A 25197-nucleotide genomic window follows, 5' to 3' on the forward strand; every position below is an offset into this window, starting at 1 on the left:
GTTCTGTTTTTGTTAATTCCATAGACCACCAAGCAGGCCTTCAGGCAGATCCAGAACATCGTGGACTTCAGCTCTAATGTGATGAGCAGTCTGCTGGGAGATAAGTTCATCCACAGTGGGGTAAGACACAGCGCTGTACCCACTCTGTCAGACCCATAAGATGTATTCAGTTCCGTAGACTCATAATTCTGATTATTCAATGAATTCCCTACTACTGTGAGTCTGTGCAAAGGATCAGTCAACAATAAGTAAAGCACAGAAAATCAGCAGAACTTGATGAAATTTAAGCACAAATGTGTGCAGACAAGAATCAAAGATTTAATGATGCATCCACTGTTTTTGCATTATGTGTACCAGCATTTTCGCTGGTAAGGTTTTGCTGTCGTGGTGCACCATGGCAAAATTCTTGCCGCCACACCATACATTTGACACAAAAAATCATCACCATTGCATTAGACTTATTATACATATGTAAAAAAAATATAGTAGGCCTATTTTCAATACGAAGTCGCGCACACTCCATGCTGCTGTACAATTTTACCTCCACCAGGAGGTATTGTGATCACTTTGTTTTGTGTGTGTGTTTGTTTGTATGTTTGTTTGTTAGCAACTTTACGGGAAAACTATTACAACCATCTTTACCAAATTTTACCCACAGATAGGCCTAGGCCCTGGGACAAACCCATTAAATTTTGGGCCAAGTAGGCCAAAGTTCAAGGTCACAGCAAGGTCACAAAATCTCAAATTTTCCTATCTCTCATCATTGAGCAATTTTCAAAAATTCATAAAAAATTCAAAATGACTCCAGTTAGCCTCCAATTTGATACACTCGTAGCTTATAACAGTATCTTGCTACCTTATGTTTTGCAAGGGTTTGTTTGTTTGTTTGTTTGTTAGCAAGATAACTCAAAAAGTTAAGGACGGATTTTCATGAAATTTTCAGGAAATGTTGATACTGGCACAAGGAACAAACGATTAAATTTTGGTGGTGATCGGGGTGGAGATGGGGGGGCATATCTGCCTTAGCGGAGGTCTGCGCTCTCCGAGTGCTTTACTAGTTACCCCTGTATTTTTTATACCCCCTAAGAATTATGTGCATGCTTCAAATCATCAGGTTTGTGCAACCGTGTTCTTTTCGATGTAAACATGTGATCCCGTAGTATAACCTGTCACTGAATTTACCCCGTTTACTTATCATTTACTATAGTAAATTTCACTTTATTTGGATATTCACAACTACACAGTTAATGGGGTTAAAAATCCTATGGGTGTAAAACTAGCACATTGCATGCTGTACGAAATTTACTGCGTTGTATTTCTTCTTTAAAGATTGCTTTCTACAGTTGTTTTTTTTTTTTTTTGTTTTTATCCTACTTCTAAGTGACAGATTTATTGGCATTTCTACTGTATAAGTAGTATTGGCTTTTCCTCAAAATGAACTATTTAATAATTTTGAGATACCCATTTTTGAGATGTCAGCTATAATGTTAATATATTTCGTGTAAAATATATGCATTTTAAAAAAATAACTGACAAATTTGAAACTTTATGCCAATAATCTTATTCTTTAGGATGCACCTGTTTATGATGGTATGTACAAAGAAATCTGATCTGAACAGTTTAACCCACAAAGTTTTGTTATTCTGCACAGCTTGTTTACCTACATGTATATAAACACACAAACAAGTAAACAAACAGCCATAGTTAAATTGTATTAGTATTGTTTCATTGGTGGGGTTAATAGGAAATAACTGTTAACTGTTAAACATTTCATAGTAAAATACGTGTGCCATGTGATGTAACTTTTTAAGTTTTGGCCCATGGGCAACATCCTCACATTATTTGGGTTAAAATATAGATCCATCTTTGTACATAATGAAACAACTTCTTCTGGTGCATGTAAACTTGATGTAATGAATAATAAAAATGACTTGAAATCCACAAGATGAATATGTGAATGTTAAATAAAGTTATTTTATAAATGGGTCAGTGCCTTCCATATATATGAAACCTGTTCAGAAACTGAACTTAAGTGACATTATTTTATCTACAGGAAGTGGTCAAACTGCCTCTGGAGTTTGTTCGGCAGCTGTCAATCAAAGTTCAACATCAAAGACCGGGTAAGTGTGCGCATAGACCAGGGGTCACCAATCCTGGTCCTCGAGGGCCGGTATCCTGCAGGTTTTAGATGTATCCCTCTTCCAGCACACCTGACGGTCATTATCAGGCTTCTGCGGCGCTTGATGATAGGCTTATCATTTGAATCAGGTGTGTTGGAAGAGGGATACATCTAAAACATGCAGGATTCCGGCCCTCAAGGACCAGGATTGGTGACCCCTGGCATAGACCATTACTGATGACTTGTACTGCCATGTGTAACATAAGCTTTACCATATGATTATGGATATGCAAACCAGTCATTTTGAAGAGATCAGTGTTCCACTAGTACAGCTGAGATCAGTACACACAAGTCTTTTATAAAAACCCAATTTCTAGAAAACAGAACAATTGAAAATGAAAATATAATGATTTGTATATTCCATAAAACCATATTTAATTCAAACTAGAACATAAAAATATCTTAAATATTTAAACTGAGGAAATGCACCACTTGAACTTGTTAACGGGAGCAACAAAACACTGGACTAGAAAGAAAGTGGAACTATAAAGTGGTTCTAAAAAATATTTTGTGAATAAGTAGGTTAATTGGCATCTTAAAAAGTAGAGTCTCTTAGAAGTAAAGCTGGACAGAGATTCACCCTTTTGACAAAAAAAAGGATCTAAAATGACAGAACAATACTATGCATAAAATTGCAATGACGTTGAATATTGCATCTTCAGTGGCCCACGTCAGGAACTGTGGCCCACAGCAGGAACTGGGGCTGGGCGATACTGACAAAAACTTACATTACAGCGATATTGTCTTTTGTGATATATATTGTAATATATTAAACTAGTAATAAAGATAGCAACAGAATAACATTGGTGAGTTTGGGGTTGAATTACTAATGTAACTCCAAGGGTAACAACAGTCAATTGTAGATGTACATCTAGATGCATGTTTGAGTGTACATTTGTGTGTGTGCATGGATATGTGTGTGGGAAGCTGCAACTGCGCCTGACCACCATCACCAGCAGCAGGGCAAGAATGGCTTGGACAGCTCAGGGAACCACCAACCCACAGAGCTCAAAGGACCCCAAACCACTAACCATGATGCAGGACCCGCACAGGCACCAAGGAGACCTGCTCCCCACCCTCCAGACACCACACCCCAGGGGCAAAACGCAGCCAGCCATGGCCCCCCCGCCGAACCACCAAGGAGGCAGTCAGTTTCCCACCTCCACCATCCAGACAGGCCCCAAGTGACCATCCCCGGGTGCCACCAGCAGACAAACCCCCCCATGTCCATCAGCAAGCAGAATCCCAGGGTGGTCACCTACCCCACTGCAGAGGCGGGATGGGCAGACAGAGGCAGTAGCAACTCCCAGTGGTGCCAAAGAGCCAGACAGGGCCAGACTTGACACCAGGCCACTGCATTGGCCCGGCACCGCCCAGCCCCTGTGATATAAGTGCTAAGAGTGTCCAGTGTGCATTTAAAAAGGAAAGAGAGGGAGGTGATGACCAAATGCAGTCTCCCACAGGGCAGGGGACATGGCCACAGAAAAGCAACCCCACCCCCTGGTTATATATACATAAAAATTTTTTCTCTGAATTCTCCTATTGCTGCTCAACAGGACTGCTAGCTTTATTTACAGAACATACTGTGCACTGCGGTCATATTTCACACACAATATATACTTTAATCTGAATTAACCCTGAAGCTTAGATATAAACATTACAGTCTGAAAAATTCCAAGGCAATCAGATAGCAAATAGCCAATCACTAATTGGCTAACGGAAATTTAACTCAAAAGGTAGCAGGTTCAGCTAGGGCTGTGCAATTAATCGAAATTCAATTACGATTTTGATTATTACACGCAACGATTACAAAAATTATGTAATCGAGAGAAAACGATTATTAATTTTGAGTCGCTTTAATTCACGCGCACGCAAGCTACCATGAGCTGCTCTGCCCCGCCCCCCTCTAAGCTACAGCTGCCAGCTAGCCGGCAGGTCCACCCCACCAGGAAAGTTGTACCTAGCGGTCTGGAAAAATGGCAGGAGAATCACAGCAGAAGTGCTTGGTAACAAAAAAGGCAAGTCAAATTCAATTGTATGGAATCAATTTGGGTTTGATGAAGAAGACGAAGAGCAAAAACACATCACGTGCAAAAAGTGTTTCGTAGTTGTGAACGCACCGACCGGTAACACAACAAACCTTTGTAACCATCTAAAGTTTAACCACCGCCACCTTTATCATAATCTTATGAAAAACTAAAACACATTAAAAACAACTCCGTCTACAACTTCGTCCGCAGTGCAATCTTCAGTTTCCGAATCTCTTTACGCTGCAACTCCCGTATTAAGCTAACCTAACCCGTATAACCCTAACGTACGTCTTCTTGATGGCTGATGTATACAGAAGGCCTTAACTGAAACCTCACGGCACACCACTGAATTTACTATGTTTCATACTACATTGAACATACTTGAATTTATAATTTGCACTTTACGTGAGCTTTTTTTTTTTTTTTTTTTTTTTTTTTTAATTGCTACAGTTCTATGGCAAGTCTATAGAAGTTTAATTACAGTGCACTATTTATTTACAAAAGGAAACATACTTGAATTTACAGTACACTTATTTGCATTCAAAGATTTTTTTGTTTCGTACAAAAGTGAACATACTTTGTTTTAGTGGTTAAAAGCTTTATTTATGTTTAAAGAGTATATTTTACATTGTTTTGCCAGAAAAAAATAAACAACTTTAAGGTTAACAAATAATCGTTTTTAATAATCGTGATTTCAATTATTGCTAAAATAATCGTGATTTTTTTTTTTTTTTCTATAATCGAGCAGCCCTAGGTTCAGCTTACATTATGGAATCTCAGTAGGCACAGCAATTTTTTCTGCAGATTTTCACATGGGGGGTTGAGTGTGACACCAAGGGCAACGGTAGGTAAATCCACTAGGTTTACACTAAACTCTTCAGTAGCTTCATTTTCTTTAACCTGACCTTTTCGGCTCTACCTGGCCTCTACCTACCCTCCATCTGACTTGCGCTAACACTCCAAAAAAGACGAGTTGTAGGCCAAACCAACTGAAACATTTGGGAGGGCAGAATTCCCTCAGATGTTAGAACCCATCAAATCTACTGCGATGTTGGGGCTACGCTGTCAGATGAATGGAGAATGAATGCAAGAAGATTAGAAATTAGATAAGAAATTATTTTTCCCATCCAACCAGCCCAAACTCAAGATTCATATGAACCGGCCCATCAGGAATCCTCCTGAATCTCCCAGTTAGCCACTCCGCCTTTGCACAAGGGGGCCCCAAGCTGACCACACCAGCCAGCGAGCAAGGAGCCAGAGGGGGCCCCGGGCCAGGCCTCCCAATGCGTGAGCAAGATCCGCACTACCAGCTGGACCGCCTCCTCATGCCACATGCCAAGGCCCACAAGCACCTCCCTGCCCTGGGGGGTGGCCCCAACCCAGGCCGGAGGGCTCAGCCCCCCCCTCACCATCCCCACCAACCCCACCACCAGTAGGGAATTTAAGTGAATGACACAATAAGTCATCCATCCATCCATTATCCTCCGCTTTATCCAGGGCCGGGTTGTGGGGGTAAAAGTCTAAGCAGGGATGCCCAGACTTCCCTCTCCCTAGACACCTCCTCCAGCTCTTCCGGGGGGACCCCCTAGGCGTTCCCAGGCCAGCCGAGAGACATAGTTTCTCCAGTGTGTCCTAGGTCTTCCCCGAGGTCTCCTCCCGGTGGGACATGCCCGGGACACCTCCCCAGGGAGGCATCCAGGAGGCATCCGAAACAGACGCCCGAGCCACCTCAGCTGGCCCCTCTCGATGTGGCGGAGCAGCGGCTCTACTCCGAGCTCCTCCCTGGTGACTGAGCTCCTCACCTTATCCCTAAGGGTGCGCCCAGCCACCCTACAGAGGAAGCTCATTTCGACCGCATGTGTCCAGGATCTTGTCCTTTCGGTCATGACCCAAAGCTCATGACCATAGGTGAGGGTAGGAACGTAGATTGACCGGTAAATCGAGAGCTTCACCTCGGCTCAGCTCCTTCTTCACCACGACAGACCAGTACGACCGCATCACTGCAGACGCTGCACCGATCCGTCTGTCAATCTCACGCTCCGTCCTTCCCTCACTCATGAACAAGACCCCAAGATACTTGAACTCCTCCACCTGGGGCAAGGGCTCCCCACCCACCTGGAGAGGGCAAACCACCTTTTTCCGGTTGAGAACCATGGCCTCAGATTTGGAGGTGCTGATCTTCATCCCGCTCGCTTCACACTCGGCTGCAAACCGCCCCAGGGCACGCTGGAGGTCTAGGCTTGATGAGGCCAACAGGACAACGTCATCTGCAAAAAGCAGAGATGAAATCCTGTGGTCCCCAAACTGGACCCCCTCCAGCCCCTGGCTGTGCCTAGAAATTCTGTCCATGAAAATTATGAACAGAACCAGTGACAAAGGGCAGCCCTGCCAATGAGTCATTTTACATTTTATTGCACAACTTTTGTAGCAGTACCAATAAACATCTGTTGGAAGAACAGCTACACACTGACTGTGTAGTGGTGTCATCCAGGGTATATGGCGGTATATGCAGTACACCTACTTATTTTTCAGTCAGCATTGGGTATACCCACTTCTAAATCCCCCAAATGCACGCTATTCAGTCGTATCTGCGAGCCAAATTGCCCATGTTTTCTCCTAGGAAGGTGAACCTGCTCTATTCTGCCTCTAATTGGCTAGTACTTGGTACCTTCACTGATTAGACTGATTAACTTTAGGCATGCGGACTGATGAGCCAATCAGAGGCAGAGTAGAGTGGGTCATGCCGAGGAAGATATTGCTAATTTAGTGCCAGAGCCAGGGCTCTGCTTAGCACTAGCCACCTCTTGAACCTGATTGGCCACCTCAGATGCTCAGTTGATTGACAGGTCACTGTATGTCCTGTTGAAAGATGCGCGATTATTGGAAATGCGAACAAGAAAGGCAAAATAAACCTCTTTCAAATGAGTGACACATATTGAGACAACCTACTTTCATGGAATACATAATTCTGAGGTAAGTTTTAAGGTGGTTTCAGAATGAGTGACGGTTTTATACCACTGGCCATATGACTGCACATTTAGAGAAGAGATTTTGTTGCCAATAGTTCAACTATGCGAGTTGGCTAACATTATGAAAGGCTAACGTTATCCTATGTTTGCCTCATGTTGAATACATTTGACATTCATGCAGGCTGCTTGTGTGACTAGTAATACCTACAAACTGCTCCTGATCAAGTCATGATCATTTTATAATAGTGAGCAAATACTGCTGATGGATTTTTGGGTAAACTAAATGGAGTAGTCTTATACACTATATTGCCAAAAGTATTTGCTCCGTGAAGCTCTCTGCGCACTGTTCTTGAGCTAATCTGAAGGCCACATGAAGTTTGGAGGTCTGTAGCGACTGACTCTGCAGAAAGTTGGCAACCTCTTCACACTATGCGCCTCAGCATCCGCTGACCCCGCTCCGTCAGTTTACATGGCCTACCACTTCGTGGCTGAGTTGCTGTTGTTCCCAAACACTTCCGCTTTCTTGTAATACAGCTGACAGTTGACTGTGGAATATTTAGGGGCGAGGAAATTTCATGACTGGATTTGTTGCACAGGTGGCATCCCTATCACAGTTCCACGCTGGAATTCACTGAGCTCCTGAGAGTGACCCATTCTTTCACAAATGTTTGTAAAAGCAGTCTGCATGCCTAGGTGCTTGATTTTATACACCTGTGGCCATGGAAGTGATTGCAACACCTGATTCTGATTATTTGGATGGGTGAGTGAATGCTTTTGGCAATATAGTGTATGTCACTGTTTCCAAAACGGTGTTTTTCTGGACTACTTTAAAAAGAAAAAAAAAGGGGGCAAAAATTTTGAGTATACCCACTTCTCCAGGGACCACTACACCACTGTAACTGTTGTACGCAACAATGAAAACAGGTAAATAGGAGCAGAGTATCAAGTCTCTATAAAATAAAAATAAAATTGAGCAGCTATACAAAAGCCCCCGGAGCAGAGTGGTATCCAAAAATACAACCTAAGTGTTATTTGTTACAAAATAAATTGTAATAAGCTAAATTTGCACTCAGCTTACAGAATTTTGATAACAATACTAGTTTGTCCACCATTGTGGGCTTGAGACAAGAACGCTGGCAAGTGATGTTGCTGCTTGTACTGAAAAGTCTCCCAGAAGGGGAGCTTGTATCAGGAATGCATACATACTTGCGGACAAGCTTGGCAAGTCATAGAAAGGTTGCTTGGTGTGTTTTTCACCATGCTTGCAGATCCTCATCGTTGTCGATGAAAGGCGTTTGCAGGTAGGTGTTTAACTCTGCTTCCACACCATTCTCAAGGGCCAGAGAAGAAACACCTGTAGGGATGAGAATCAGAATTGTTAGGTTCATCAAGAAAGCCCTCTCACAAATTGATAAAGGCAATAAATATTTGCAGTTCCCATCCATAGTCATCTGTTGCATGGCTCAGTTAAAGAAACTTGCCAAGGACTTCTTGGCTTTCTTTGCCTGTGATGTGCAGGGCTGGGTGGACTTCGCTTCAGTGCTGCAGCGTAGTCTCACCTGAGCCTGGCATACCATCATCTCAATTGTCACTTTGGTCTTGACATGAAGCTCCTGAGTAACTTCATCCTCATATTTCTTGTTGAGGTATGTAGAAGCCAATAACGTAATAACGACCCATAATGTGATAAATTTGCCATTTTTAAAATGTAATAGGCCAATTACGTAGTAACTGGCCAATAACATAATAAAAGTCCTGAACTGATAACGTAATAACTTTTGGCCAATAACGTAATAACTTATTATGTTATTGGTTGGTTATTACATTATTGGCCTCATAAAAAAATTCTTTGCAAATGTAATAACTGAGCCAATAACGTAATAATATATTAATATCACTGTATTTGTTTCATTTATTTGATATAACTGTGATAAAATCTCCCTCTCTCTCTCTCTCTCTCCTCTTCTCTCTCTCCCTCTCTCTCTCTCCTCTCCTCTCTCTCTCTCTCTCTCTCTCTCTGTGTGTGTATTTGTCAATTTAACTTGATGGTAAAAATGATTTCTAGTCCTGTCTGCTGCTCCTTAGCCTTTCAAGCTATCTCCAAACTAAATGGAAGCACCTGTTTACAAACATAGACAATGGTATGATATGAAATATGTATGATATGTAACTCACTCTTGAAAATAGTAAATTTTTTTCGCTGTGAAGGATTTTTTGATTTCCCATAATTGACCACTAGAGGGCAATGGTATGATAATGACTTTTTTCATTTGTCCAAACTTCCTTTCTTCCTTTTTAGCACACATGTTGAAAGATACTCAGTTTTTTATAACATTTTTAAAGAAAAGAGTGTGTGTGTGTGTGTGTGTGTGTGTGTGTGTGTGTGTGTGTGTGTGTGTGTGTGTGTGTGTGTGTTTGTTTTAGCTGATGACTTCTGGTTAATTTTGTGGAACGGAATGGCTAAATTGAATAGATCAATTATGGGACAAACCCTTAAAAATATTTAGACCCCCAGCTTCCCACAATGCACATCATGACAAAATTCCAAAGATGCACAAGTTACCTCCTGGCTCTGTTTGTAAACACATGGTTTGTTTATGGTGGATGGCACTTTGAAATTTTTCTCAGGTGTTGCCATGGTACCATTGCTAGTAACTTCCTTTTGCTTACTGATTTTCACTAAAAACTGACCAATTTAGAGAAGAAAAAAAAACACAATAACCTGTTTTTGTGTGTGCATGTGTTTTTAGATGGCAAAAAAATAGTGTTAAGAAGTGTTGAAAATGATTATGCTATGATTTTAATGATATAATCATAAGCTCGCAAGTGTACAGTAAGAAATGCCGAGTGTATCTCTGTCTGAACAAAGACAGGAACTGTTTTCAGGCCTCCCACCATGCAAAATAAAAAGTTTGTGAACCACCAAATAGTAAAGATACCTGAAATGCTATGTCTTCAGATTCCACCGTACCAGTTCCACTGGTGGATTTCTCATTTGCTGCATGATAGTAGCACTGAAAAGGTTCTATGTATGTTTGGAATTACCAATTTGTTAGATATGTTTGTGTTATGTTTTTGTTGGTTCAAAAATATAATATTTGAGCATTGAGATGAAATGTATTAAATATGATACAACTTGAAACTTACACATGCACACAAACACACATGAAAATTATTATTTTTTTTTTTTTTTGGTTGTCAGAAGACCCAATAAAGGCCTCCAGTTTTTAAAGAATTGGAATTTTCTGTCAATGATTTAATGGTTTGGGCTTTACAGCGTTAAAAGTGATTAAAAAAAATTATCTTCAAGAGTGAGTTACGAGAGAGAGGGGAGATTTTATCACAGTTATATCTAATAAATGAAACTTAGATACAGTGATATTAATATATTACTACATTATTGGCTCAGTTATTTTATTTGCAAAGAATTTTTTTTTTTTTTTACCAGGCCAATAACGTAATAACCTACCGATAATGTAATAAGTTATTACGTTACTGGCCAAAAGTTATTATGTTATCGGTTCAGGATTTTTATTACGTTATTGGCCAGTTATTACGTTATTAGCCTATTACCAAGGTTATAATCGTTAACGAAAACGAACGAAATGACGAAAACTAAAATTGAAAAAGCATTTTCGTTAACTGAAATAAATAAAAACTCTAATTAAAAGAACAAAATGATAACTAACTGAAACTGTATTTGTGAGCTTACAAACTAAAACGTATAAAAATAATGGATAAATTCCCTTCGTTTTCGTCTTGTCAATTCGCATTGATATCAAATTGATTTTTTTCGCTCTAGCAGTTTTAGCTGCAGCACCATACAGCACTTCACAGTCTGTCATGTGTGGTCACTGGTGGTTTCCAGTCGTCTTCTGGTCCTAACTCTACCTGGAACATACAGACTAAAGCTGGGACAAAGCAAGCACAGTCCCTGTCTGGGATTGACTTTAGTGATGTGTGGGGTCGTTTTTTTTTTTTTTTGCGCACCGTGTGTGTGTGAGTGACAGAGACAGAGCAGAGCTAAGTGACACCGTCACTGTTGAGCTAGCATCCAGGTAAAGACTGGAGAGTTTATCACCATGAAAAGGCCTTCCAAGCCCTGAACTGCACAGTTTAGAAGAGGAGAACAGAGGAGGAGGAAAACTAATCCAATTACAGAGGTATGGAACCTGTTAGAATGTTAAAAAAAAACACGTTTGATGTTACTAGCTACAGCTAGCTGAACTGAACTGAAGCAAAGTTGGCTAATAATGAAACTGGAGATGATTAAGAGATGAGAGATCTGCCAAGGTGTGTGGTTTACTCCTGCTGAACTAGGTTATATATGTTTATATATGTTTCTATGCAAAAAAAAACAAAAACATATATAATATGTTATATGTTTGTATGTATATATGTTTCTATGCGGCGACACGGTGGTGCAGTGGTTAGCACTCGTGCCTCACAACAAGAAGGTCTTGGGTTCGATTCCAACACCAGTCGACGGGGAGTGGGACCTTTCTGTGTGGAGTTTGCATGTTCTCCCCGTGTCTGCGTGGGTTCTCTCCGGGTACTCCGGCTTCCTCCCACAATCCAAAGACATGCACTAATAGGTTAATTGGTTAATCTAAATTGCCCATAGGTGTGAATGTGAGAGTGATTGTTTGTCTCTATATGTCAGCCCTGAGATGAACTGGCGAAATGTCCAGGGTGAACCCCGCCTTTGCCCTTATGTAGCTGGGATAGGCTCCAAGCGACCCCCGTGACCCTAGTGAGGATAAAGCGGGTTCAGAAAATGAATTAATGTTTCTATGCGGTTTAACTGCTGGTTAGCTGGTTTATATGTTTTTTTTTCTGGTTTAACTGCTGGTTAGCTGGTTTATATATGTTTTTCTGGTTTAACTACTGGTTAGCTGGTTTATATATGTTTTTTTTTCTGGTTTAACTGCTGGTTAGCTGGTTTATATATGTTTCTTTCTGGTTTAACTGCTGGTTAGCTGGTTTATGAATGTTTCTTTCTGGTTTAACTACTGGTTAGCTGGTTTATATATGTTTCTTTCTGGTTTAACTGCTGGTTAGCTGGTTGATATATGTTTCTTTCTGGTTTAACTGCTGGTTAGCTGGTTTATATATGTTTTTTTTCTGGTTTAACTGCTGGTTAGCTGGTTTATATATGTTTCTTTCTGGTTTAACTGCTGGTTAGCTGGTTTATATATGTTTCTTTCTGGTTTAACTGCTGGTTAGCTGGTTTATATGTCTTTATCTGGTTTAACTGCTGGTTAACTGGTTTATATATGTTTCTATCTGCTTTAACTGCTGGTTAGCTGGTTTATATATGTTTCTTTCTGGTTTAACTGCTGGTTAGCTGGTTTATATATGTTTTTTTTCTGGTTTGACTGCTGGTTAGCTGGTTTATATATGTTTCTATCTGTTTTAACTGCTGGTTAGCTGGTTTATATATGTTTCTTTCAGGTTTAACTGCTGGTTAGCTGGTTTATATATGTTTTTTTTTCTGGTTTACCTGCTGGTTAGCTGGTTTATATATGTTTCTTTCTGGTTTAACTGCTGGTTAGCTGGTTTATATATGTTTTTTTTCTGGTTTAACTGCTGGTTAGCTGGTTTATATATGTTTCTTTCTGGTTTAACTGCTGGTTAGCTGGTTTATATATGTTTCTTTCTGGTTTAACTACTGGTTAGCTGGTTTATATATGTTTTCTTTCTGGTTTAACTGCTGGTTAGCTGGTTTATATATGTTTCTTTCTGGTTTAACTACTGGTTAGCTGGTTTATATATGTTTTTTTTTCTGGTTTAACTGCTGGTTAGCTGGTTTATATATGTTTCTTTCTGGTTTAACTGCTGGTTAGCTGGTTTATAAATGTTTCTTTCTGGTTTAACTACTGGTTAGCTGGTTTATATATGTTTCTTTCTGGTTTAACTACTGGTTAGCTGGTTTATATATGTTTTTTTTTCTGGTTTAACTGCTGGTTAGCTGGTTTATATATGTTTCTATCTGCTTTAACTGCTGGTTAGCTGGTTTATATATGTTTCTTTCTGGTTTAACTGCTGGTTAGCTGGTTTATATATGTTTTTTTTTCTGGTTTGACTGCTGGTTAGCTGGTTTATATATGTTTTTATCTGCTTTAACTGCTGGTTAGCTGGTTTATATATATTTTTTTTTTTCTGGTTTAACTGCTGGTTAGCTGGGTTTATATATGTTTCTTTCTGGTTTAACTGCTGGTTAGCTGGTTTATATATGTTTCTTTCTGGTTTAACTGCTGGTTAGCTGGTTTATATGTCTTTATCTGGTTTAACTGCTGGTTAACTGGTTTATATATGTTTCTATCTGCTTTAACTGCTGGTTAGCTGGTTTATATATGTTTCTTTCTGGTTTAACTGCTGGTTAGCTGGTTTATCTGTCTTTATCTGGTTTAACTGCTGGTTAACTGGTTTATATATGTTTCTATCTGCTTTAACTGCTGGTTAGCTGGTTTATATATGTTTCTTTCTGGTTTAACTGCTGGTTAGCTGGTTTATATATGTTTCTATCTGCTTTAACTGCTGGTTAGCTGGTTTATATATGTTTCTTTCTGGTTTAACTGCTGGTTAGCTGGGTTATATATGTTTTTTTTCTGGTTTAACTGCTGGTTAGCTGGTTTATATATGTTTTTATCTGCTTTAACTGCTGGTTAGCTGGTTTATATATGGTTTTTTTTTTCTGGTTTAACTGCTGGTTAGCTGGTTTATATATGTTTCTTTCTGGTTTAACTGCTGGTTAGCTGGTTTATATATGTTTCTTTCTGGTTTAACTGCTGGTTAGCTGGTTTATATGTCTTTATCTGGTTTAACTGCTGGTTAACTGGTTTATATATGTTTCTATCTGCTTTAACTGCTGGTTAGCTGGTTTATATATGTTTCTTTCTGGTTTAACTGCTGGTTAGCTGGTTTATATGTCTTTATCTGGTTTAACTGCTGGTTAACTGGTTTATATATGTTTCTATCTGCTTTAACTGCTGGTTAGCTGGTTTATATATGTTTCTTTCTGGTTTAACTGCTGGTTAGCTGGTTTATATATGTTTTTTTTTTCTGGTTTGACTGCTGGTTAGCTGGTTTATATATGTTTCTATCTGTTTTAACTGCTGGTTAGCTGGTTTATATATGTTTCTTTCAGGTTTAACTGCTGGTTAGCTGGTTTATATATGTTTTTTTTTCTGGTTTACCTGCTGGTTAGCTGGTTTATATATGTTTCTTTCTGGTTTAACTGCTGGTTAGCTGGTTTATATGTCTTTATCTGGTTTAACTGCTGGTTAACTGGTTTATATATGTTTCTATCTGCTTTAACTGCTGGTTAGCTGGTTTATATATGTTTCTTTCTGGTTTAACTGCTGGTTAGCTGGTTTATATGTCTTTATCTGGTTTAACTGCTGGTTAACTGGTTTATATATGTTTCTATCTGCTTTAACTGCTGGTTAGCTGGTTGATATGTTTCTTTCTGGTTTAACTGCTGGTTAGCTGGTTTATATATGTTTTTTTTCTGGTTTGACTGCTGGTTAGCTGGTTTATATATGTTTCTATCTGTTTTAACTGCTGGTTAGCTGGTTTATATATGTTTCTTTCAGGTTTAACTGCTGGTTAGCTGGTTTATATATGTTTTTTTTCTGGTTTACCTGCTGGTTAGCTGGTTTATATATGTTTCTTTCTGGTTTAACTGCTGGTTAGCTGGTTTATATATGTTTTTTTTTTCTGGTTTAACTGCTGGTTAGCTGGTTTATATATGTTTCTTTCTGGTTTAACTGCTGGTTAGCTGGTTTATATATGTTTCTTTCTGGTTTAACTGCTGGTTAGCTGGTTTATATATGTTTCTATCTGGTTAAACTGCTGGCTAACTGTTTATATATGTTTCTTTCTGGTTTAACTGCTGGTTAGCTGGTTTATATGTCTCTATCTGGTTTAACTGCTGGTTAGCTGGTTTGTATATGTTTCTATCTCGTTAAACTGCTGGTTAGCTGGGTTATGTGTGTTTCTATCTGGTTAAACTGCTGGCTGCTTTGTGCATCTCCTCTCTCGCTTTGCACATCTTTGCATTGTTTTCACGTAAGTTACGTTGTGTATGGATCACACACACACACCCCCAACCTGCTATAGGGAATTTAGACATCATAATGAACATGTGTTTGTGTCTCTGCTCAGTCAATGAGCCGCCCTAACCTGACCCCCAAATAAAGTGTCCAGAGTAACCCGCTGATTCGCACCTCACTAATTTCTTTGAATAGGATGGTGAGGAAGATAAAAAATATGAAATAACTAAACTAATACTAAAACTAAACTAAACTAAACTAAAACTAAGCATTCAGAAAAAAACGATAACTAATAAAAACTAGCAAACATGCTCTAAAAACTAATTAAAACGAACTGAATTAGAGAAAAAAAAGTCAAAACTAAATAAAACTAAACTATAATTAAAAATCCAAAACTATTATAACCTTGCCTATTATATTTTAAAAATGGCAAATTTATTATGTTATGGGTAGTTATTACATTATTGGCTTCTACATATGTACTTTAACATCTCCTTCTTCAATACTTTGGTCAGGTCTGTGTCTTCCTCCTGTCTGAGTAGCATCCATTTGTTGAAGAGATGAAGAACTGGCTTCACATATGAGATACTGATGTAGTCTTTCCCTGAAAGTGAATCAGTAAAGTCTAGCAGTGGGCCCAGTGCCTTGCTCATGGATTCCATGACATCGATATCCTGCCGGCTGGGAAGAAGATCCCGTGCTTTCTTGTCTGTAGACAGGACCTGAGTTGGAGCCTTGTGCTGCTCTAATGTCCTAAAACACGCACACGCACACACAAACACACAAACACACAATGTTTGTTTTGCCATCAACAGTACGGGCACGTGTAGGCCACATTGGGATTCTTGGTAAATCACTTGTCCTTACAGCTATCAATTCTATTCAGTTCCTTTTTTTCTTTTTTTTACAGTTCCTGCAGATGAACAGTTTTACAGTTCATTTGACCAGCTGGACCACAAGTCTGTTGTCGCTGTGTAATACTCGATTTGTGCCAGCTCTCGGTCTACTTCAGCCTTGCATTTGCTGTACAGCTTAGATCAATTTGTGAAAAATAGGTGCATGATGGAATAACGTATCGTTTGTTGAGTCTTCTTGAAACCATCTTTGGTAACAGTGTTGATTGGCACCATATCTTTGGCGAGGGGAAATGTTATGGCTGCTGTGATTTCAGTCTGCCTTTTAGATGTTTTCTCATATGGGGTCACATTAGCAAACACATCCGAAAGCATTCTTTGCTTTGGATGATAACCAGACTTGGCATTCCATTCATCATAACTCATTTGGTGGTAGTGTTTTAAATGATCAAATAAATTATTTGTGTTAACCTGCTCTGTAAGCTTTAATATGTGTCAGTTCCAATTTCAGACAGACCTGGTGTTAACTAGGTTTTTTTCTTTTCCTCTTTGTTTTTTTTTTTTTTCCCAAAAGTGATGGATCTAGAAGCTGTGGTTTTATTTTCTGGGGGGAACGGGGTTGGGGGTAGTTCTGTGTATATGTGTGTGTCTTATGTCTGTTGGTCTGTTGTGTGTGTGTGTGTTTTTGGTTTTCTTTTACCTTTGTTTAGTTTTAGTTTTTTTTCCTGTAAACATGATCATTCAGGGCTGTTTTCTCTTTCTCCCCTTGTTCTTTCATTGTCCTTTTCTTTTTTTTCTGTTTTTGAACTTCTATGATAGTTAATAGTGTTACCAATGCAGGCACTAAGATTAGATTTGCAACCTGGAATGTCAGAGGTTTGGGGAAATCGTCTAAGATTAACCAGGTTCTCCTCCATCTCAGAGATCTGGATGTAAAAGTAGCTTTTATACAGGAGACCCACTTAAATGAATTAAATGTTAAAAAATTGCACAAAAACTGGGTATCACAGTTGTTTTATTCATCATGTAGTAGTAATTCACATGGTGTTGCTATTCTCATTCCCCATTCTGTTCCATTTAAATGTGAGAAAGTAGTTACGGATCACAACGGGTCGTTATGTAATAATTCAGGATTGATTAATAACATGGCTCTAACCTTTGCAAATGTCTATGCCCCCTAATGTGGACGATGAGGGATTTTTGTGAAATTTTTCTCCACAATCCCTAATATTGAATCACATTGTCTTTTTATTGGTGGAGACTTTGTTGTCTGAATGATACATTAGACAGATCTTCAGCTAAACAGTATACTTCTAAATCTGCTTCAACTATTAATTCCTTTATCCAGGATTATGGGGTATCAGACATTTGGTGTAGGTTTAATTAAAATAGTTGTGAATATTCTTTTTTTTTCTTTTGTTCACCATACATTCTCACAGATTGACTATTTTTTGGTTGATAACAAATTATTATCTTTAATTCAGAACTGCAATTATCAAGATAGGGTCATTTCTGATCATTCACCTCTTACCATGGATTTTGTCTCGTCACAGTCAGTTTGTCGTCCTCCATGGAGACTAAATACTTGCCTCTTACCGGACTCAGATTTCTTGTTGTTAATTGGAAAAGAAATTGACTTCTTTGTTAATACCAATAGCACACCAGACATAACTCATAGTCTACTATGGGAATCTCTGAAGTGCTACCTGAGAGGACAGATTATTTCATATGTTTCTCTGCAAAGGAAAATATACCTAACTTCATGCCTATTATGAATTTGGGGACAAACCAAGTCAACTGCTGGCACAACAGCTGAGAAAGTCCATGGCTTCAAAAATTATACATGAAATTCAGGTGGGTGACACACTTACCTGTGACCCTGGTGAAATCAGTAACGCCTTTATGTCATTTTATAATTCATTGTATTCATCTGAAGCAATCTATGATAAAGAGGAATTACAAGGCTTTTTCAATTATCTTAAAGTTCCCCAAATTAATACTGATAAGACTAATTTGCTGGAAAGCCCAGTTACTCTTCAAGAAATTCAAAAGGCCATCTTTAACATGCAAAATGGAAAAAGTCCAGGTAGAGATGAGTTTTGTACTGAATTCTATAAAACATTTTCAGACCAATTAGCTCCTCTTCTTTTGAATATGTACAATGATTCATACTGCAATAAAAAGCTTCCTCCCCACATTACGTGAAGCTCAAATATCCCTCTTACTGAAGAAAAATAAAAACTCTCAGCTCTGTACTTCCTATCGCCCTATTTCACTGCTAAATGTTGACATCAAAATACTAGCTAAAATCCTTGCTACTCGTTTGGAAACAGTAATGTCTGAAATTATATCTCCTGATCAAACTGGTTTCATTATAAACAGGTTTTCTTTTTTTAATCAAAGACATTTGTTCAACATAATTTATCATCCAAATAATTCTGCTGTTCCTGAAATGGTTATCTCTTTAGATGCGGAAAAAGCATTTGACCGTGTAGAATGGAAATATTTATTTTACACACTTCAAAAATTTGGGTTTGGTACGATCTTTATTTCTTGGGTGAGACTATTATACACTGTTCCTGTCTCTTCAGTTCGCAAAAATAATACTTTTTCCCAATCAATTTCCTGTCAGCAGAGGAACGAGGCAGGGCTGCCCCGTCTCACCCCTTCTTTTTGTGTTAGCTATCGAACCGCTAACATTAGCTTTGCATCAAAATACTGGAATTAAAGGGATCACAAGAGAGGGCCAAGAACAAGAACGTCTCTTTATGCTGATGATTTGCTTTGGTTCATATCCGACCCAGACAACAGTTTTCCACGTTTTTAATATTCTTAAAAAATGTGAAAGATTTTCAGGATACAATTTCAGGATTTCCAGTTAATGCTGCAGCTTGTAATTATCCACCTGCCTCACTTCCTTTTAAAACAACCAACCAGTTTGATTATTTGGGCATTACTGTTACTCAAAAATATTCCGATCTTTTTTCTGTTAATTTTCAAGTTTTACTAGATCAGACAGTCCACCCTACATCGTTGGTCCTCTCTTCCTTTATCTGTTGCTGGTCGTATAAATTCTGTCCAAATGAATATTTTACCTAAATTTACTTATCTTTTCCACTGTTTACCAGTTTTTATCCCCAAAACATTTTTCAATAAACTAAACGGCATCTTATCAACTTTCATTTGGAATGGCAAGCCACCACGGCTTTCATGGTCTATGCTGCAGCAGCCTAAAAAGTTGGGAGGAATGGCTGCTCCAAATTTTATCTATTATTATTGGGCTGCAAATATACGACCAATTGTCCACTGGCTTTATGAACATCCGGGAGCTGATGCGCCATCATGGTTACAACTGGAGGCAGCATCTTGTCACCCATCCTCTCTTTCAGCTCTAATTTTTTCAAATACAGTTCCTCCAACTGATTATACTAAAAACATTATTGTAAAATGTACTGTTAAAATTTGGATTCAGTTCAAGCATCATTTTAATTGGACATCAATTTCTCTAAAAGTGCCTATCCAATCAAACCATCTCTTTAAACCAGCTCTACTGGACAAAGCCTATTCTGTTTGGGAGGACAGGGGGATTAAGACATCTGCTGATCTGTATGACAATGGCATATTCATGTCTTTTACCAATCTTATTGATAAGTATCAGATCCAAAACAGAGACTTTTTCCACTACTTACAGATTCGTGACTTTATGTCCAAAATGACACCTCAGTTTCCTAATGCCCCAGAAATAAATCCATGTGACTCAATTTTAGAACATCCCCAAGCACTGAAGGGAATCATTTCAGTGCTATATAATACATTTCTAAATATTCAAAATTCATTTTCCTCAGTTTTAAAAAGAGAATGGGAAACTGAGTTAAATTTAACAATTTGTGAAAGTCTGTGGTTTAGCATTTTAAAGAGGGTTCACACATCTTCCGTCTGCGCTAAACAGTCATTTATGCAGTGTAAAATTTTACATCGCTGTTGTTAGACCAATCAGAAGATGGCAAAGATTTTCTCTGATGTAAATCCAAACTGTAACCGGTGTGGTGCTGCTCCTGCTAATCATGTTAACATGTTTTAGTCTTGCTCAAAACTTAATACTTTTTAGAATTATATTTTTGCTTTGATTAGCACTGCTTTGGGTAAATCAGTGCAACCATGCCCCCTACTAGTAATTTTTGGAACTTCCTCTCCTGCACTGGGATTATCCAAATCCCAAAGTGACTCGATAGCTTTTTGTACACTATCAGCCCGTCGTATGATTCTGTTTAAGTGGAAGGAACCTCTGCCACCCACTTTTGTGCAATGGGTGCATGATTTACTTTTCTTTTTAAAGCTGGAAAAGATTAAGTTTTCTGTTCGTGGACAAATTAATTTGTTTTATCAACAGTGGAATCCTTTTTTCTCTACGGTCAACAAGAGTGACCTGCTGTCACCTACTTCCTTTTGATGGAGAAATGTGTTGTTGGTTTGCATTGTATTGACTCAGCCCTGAATATTGTAAAGAGGAGTAGATAACGTTATTTATCTTTTTTTTTTGTTTGTTTGTTTTTTTTTGGGGGGGGGTTGGTACGTTTGTTGTATGGTTTGTTTGTATATGTTGTGTCTGTGTAGTTCCCTGTGTATGGGTACATGTTTGTGTAAATGTACAATTTGAAATTAAAAAAAATAAAAAATAAATTATTTGTGTTGCCGTGACTCATGGCTACAACTGGCAGGCCTTTGTCGACACAGTACCCCTTTCTGTTCCATGTCAGATTTTTGGTAGCCAAGGTATTCCCACACGTCAGATGTGGATTTTCTTTAGCTACTAACGTTTCTTTTTTCTCTGCCGTTGTTTTTATTTCTCCTACATTCTCCAACCACATGGACTTTTCATCAACTCAGGCTCCACTTTGAAATGCGCAGCAGGTATCATTGATAGGTAATGTCAGCGTCTCATATGTGAGTCTGAGATGAGCAATGATGAAGTAGGAGAAATAAAAAATAACAGAGAAAGGAATGTTGAGTTTGTCACTTTAAGAAAGTCGACAGGGCAACAAGGTTGCAGTATGACGTGTATGAGTTTGAGCACTTAACATAATGTTAGCAGGGGGAAAAAAAATGTAGCAAGTTCTGCGATGTGACTATCGCATATGTGCACATCGTGATGACGATGTATAGACAATATATCGTGCAGCCCTAGCAGAAACTGTGGCCCTGGACCGACTCTGTGGATGTGTTGGTACCATCAAATTCAAAGTGTCCTCAAATACAGTAATCACTTATGAATATTCAGTACAGTTGAAGACATTGCATTTTGGTCAAAGTTTTTTGAAATGCAGATTCATTTGGATAGATAAATAAAATCTCCCTGATCTGATCTTTGGGAATAGGTGATGTAGATGTCTGGTTCAATACAAACTAAACTCTTAAACAGTGTTTCAGTGTATCTCAAAGGTGGGTTAAGTCATTCACACTTGTATTGGGTCTTTGTGTGTCCTATAATGTGTGATGGCCTGCTGCCTCTAGTCCACTTCCTGTTTTAGTTGTCATATGACATATGGGGGTGTGGTATATCTGTAAACAGAAGAACCAGGGGAGGTGATCTAATTTAGTCTCTTAAATGAAGTTACTGATCTTTTAAAGAGTGTTGTGGTTTCTCCTCTTGTTTGTCCTTCCTCTGAATCAGGTCATGACAAATGTAAATGTTATTCTACCCTGCTACTTCCACCAGAGCTGTATTTAGGAAAATGTGATGAGTGTCACGCCCGCTCATTCATCCTTCCTTTTACTGCTCAGTCTTTTCACCTGCTGCTCACGCCCACTCTTTCCTCCTTTCCATTACAACTCACTTCTTTCACTTGTTACTCATCAGTCTCACACACCTGTCCTCATCACCCACACACTATTTAAGTTCTCTCTTCTCTGCTCTCCTTGTCGGTTTGTTTTCTTGCTACCACCTCATGCTCACCCGGATCGCCCTCCACCAGCTCCCCAGTCGGCCAGATACTGCTGGAACACCCTATGGTTGTGAGACTTTGTATTTTGTTTGTGCGTGCTTGACACGCTTTCCTGCCTTGTTTGCAGCATTTGCTCTCTGTTTTTTGGACTATGCGTGCCTAGTCACGCTCCTAGCTTTGTTTTCTCAGCTCAATAAAGAGCCTTTGCATTTACCTTTGAGTCTGCTTGTGGGTCCTTATTCCCCCGTGACAATGAGATGTCTTTGTTTTGAAAAGATTGATTTGGGTGTTTTGGAAAGGTTGGAGAATGCTGTTTCAGAATATGTAAGTCGAATGGCCAGAGCTGTTGGAGTTTTTCTGTGTGTGTTTTCCATGGGTTAGTGTTAACCCCAACATGTTTCTGTTTGTCAGCCTGGCGCTGTGATAAGGTGATGGACATCTACAGCGGCTGTGCCCTCTGTCTGCCCAACCTGACGTCTCCAGCTTTACACCAACCATCACATGCTGCTCCTCTCTGCATCGAGATCAAGGTACTTACTATTTTTGGCCTGACGACGACGACGATGACGTTAACATGAGAGGAAGCTGAAGCACTCGGAGAGAACCCATGGAAGGGGAAGTATGCTGGAGTCGTGGTTAGCACTGTCACCTCACAGCAAGAGGGTTTGATCCCAGCGCCAGCCCATGCCTTTCTGCATGGAGTTGGCATGTCTGCAACTCTTTCAGGGTCCCAGGTCTGCAGGGGTTCAAGTTTTCAAGGTGTCAGGGTTCCAGGTCTGCAGGGGTTCAGGGCTCTTGGTCTTCAGACATTTAAGGGTTCAGGGATCCAGATCTGCAGGGTGAATGGTAAATGGACTGCACTTATATAGCCCATTTTATACACCTTCATGGTACCCAAAGCGCTTTACAAAGCCTCACATTCACCAGGTTCCAGGTCTGCTGGGGTTCAGGTCTCCAGGAGTTCAGGGGTCCAGGTCAGCAGAGGTTCAGGTTTCCAGGTCGGCAGGGGTTCACAGGGTTCCAGGTCTGCAGGGGTTCAGGGTTCAGGGATTCCAGGTCTGCAGGGGTTCATAGTGCCAGGACTTGAGGGGTTCCAGGTCTGCAGGGGTTCAGGGTTCCAGGTCTGCATGGGGTTCAGGTCGGCAGAGGTTCAGGGTTCAGCCATTCCACATCTGCAGGGGTTCAGGGGTTCCAGGTCTGCATGGGGTTCAGGTCTGCAAGGGTTCAGGATTCCAAGTCTTCAGGGGTTCAGGTTTTCAGGTATTCTGACTTGAGTGTTCAACCACCCTGTCTCTGCATAGTTGGGTAATGTGACGGATATAATGTGATTGAACAGTATTTCATAAAATTGTAAAGCAACATGCAAAATGTATAGAAAGAAAACCCTAGTGTTTATTTTTTTTAAGTGATGGTAGGACAAATGGTGAAACACAAATGGTACCAGTGTATGTCAGAGTACATTTTTTCTTAAAGTTTCAATAGAAGCATTAATAATGACTGTATGGCATCCATTACTGTGGATTTAATAATTATGAGCTGGTAGGTGAAGGCTTTAGAACCGTTAGCTCTTAACATGTAATGGATTAATTCAGTTATTCCAAATTATTAACATTACATTTATTTTTTAGGGTGTATTCACACCCGGAAAGTCCTTTGGTCCACTTATTTGGTTCGGATCGAATGCAGACTTTGTTTTTTTGTTTGGGTCAGATTGCTTTGTCACCACACTTTTTGCTAGTGGACCAAAATTTGTAAACAGAAGCATGTATGTGACGAACTGTGCTGGCATTGGACAGAAAAGTCGAGGGCGGGATGAATCAGAGATGGTTAGTGTTGATGAAAACAAACATGGAGGTCCTATGTGCAGTTATTGTTTTTGGAATATGTGCCCTATTTTTACAGACACAAATTTACGAAAATAATGTTAACTGTCAAGAACAGCTCATTCTGAGCCAGTTTCGTAATCTGGGCATCTGACCAAATGTCAATGAGACATTCAGTCTCCTCATTGCTCCACGTCTGTCCACAGCTCATGGCTGCTGCTATTAGCTCTGATGACCCGTGCAGCTTGGTTACTTCCAGCGGCTACGGTGGCTCGTTAAGCACAAAGAGGCTCATGGTTCCTTGGATTGTTTATATTCACACTAGAAGCAAACTGGCCTAGAGTCCATTTTGTTTGATTCGAATCAGAGTTTGGATGTTTGTATTCACATCTGAAAAAAAGGTTGGACTTTTCAGGGAAACGAACTCTGGTTCTTTTTAAACAGACTAAATGAAGTAGGTATGAATACATCCTTAGATTAAAGGTGGGGTGGGAGATGTTTTCCTGGAGCATTTTTTACGATATTGCCTAAAATCCCCTTCACACCCCGATTACAACCAATTAAATGCTCTAACACAAAAATAAAAAATTTTGGTCACCTGTGGAATGGACAAGACTGAAAAAAACACCATCCAGCGATTTTAACCGGCCCATTGAAATGATTGAACGGTGACCTGTCGATCAAACTCAACTGCCATTTGTCCCTCCCCCCACTGCGGATACCCCTCTTCGTGCATGAATCATGCATTATCAGAGGCTTGGAGCACTTGTACTGGAAATACAGCTAGAGCCAGAGCTTGGCTAACTATATTAGGATTTAAAGTTCACTGTCAAACTGTTTTGTCACTAACATAAATCACTACGAAATGTAACATTAGCCAGATAGGTATGAATTAGGGCTGTTCTGTAACAGCAGGGGTGTTGGAGGAGACTGAATGAGGTATGCATGGATCGGAACCAGGGCCAGGGTGTAGCCGGGGTTGGGGCCAGAGTTGGCACCAGGGCCGGCGAATTGATGCTGTGCAGCGCTCATGAACCCACGGGAACAAACATTGTGCATGCCAGTACTCTGGAGGCGTGGCTTTGGGGGGATGTCTGTAGAAAGAGGTTTGGACTTTTTAATTGTGTATTTTCAAAATGTAGCTTGCTCAACCATTTTCTAAGATCTCCTACCCCACCTTTATGTTAGTTTAGGAAAAAATGAACTTTTTTAATATTATTGTCGGAAGATGATAATCTTTGGTCTGGATGTGGGAGGTCTCTAAGTCTATCTCTAAAACATATGTGTTCAAACCAGGTTTACTGCATTATCACATGTCTGCAGCCACATGCAGATGAATGACA

At 39.6% G+C, this 25197-nt stretch overlaps 1 protein-coding gene across 3 annotated transcripts in view; it reads left to right on the forward strand.

Annotated features, from left to right (window-relative positions):
* Positions 1-25197, forward strand: part of ippk (inositol 1,3,4,5,6-pentakisphosphate 2-kinase) — a 105298-nt gene that overhangs the window by 34171 nt on the left and 45930 nt on the right. For all 3 annotated transcript variants that reach the window (XR_003935375.1, XR_003935376.1, XM_030133499.1), the window contains exons 3-5: positions 25-120; positions 2054-2120; positions 22443-22561. Coding sequence is in view for 1 of the 3 variants with exons in the window: in XM_030133499.1 (XP_029989359.1) it covers positions 25-120; positions 2054-2120; positions 22443-22561 (282 nt within the window). In the remaining 2 variants the exon portion in view is untranslated. The remainder of the gene's footprint in view (positions 1-24; positions 121-2053; positions 2121-22442; positions 22562-25197) is intronic.

The sequence above is a fragment of the Sphaeramia orbicularis genome, chromosome 5 (genome assembly GCF_902148855.1).
Source record: "Sphaeramia orbicularis chromosome 5, fSphaOr1.1, whole genome shotgun sequence".
Lineage (NCBI taxonomy): Eukaryota > Metazoa > Chordata > Actinopteri > Kurtiformes > Apogonidae > Sphaeramia > Sphaeramia orbicularis.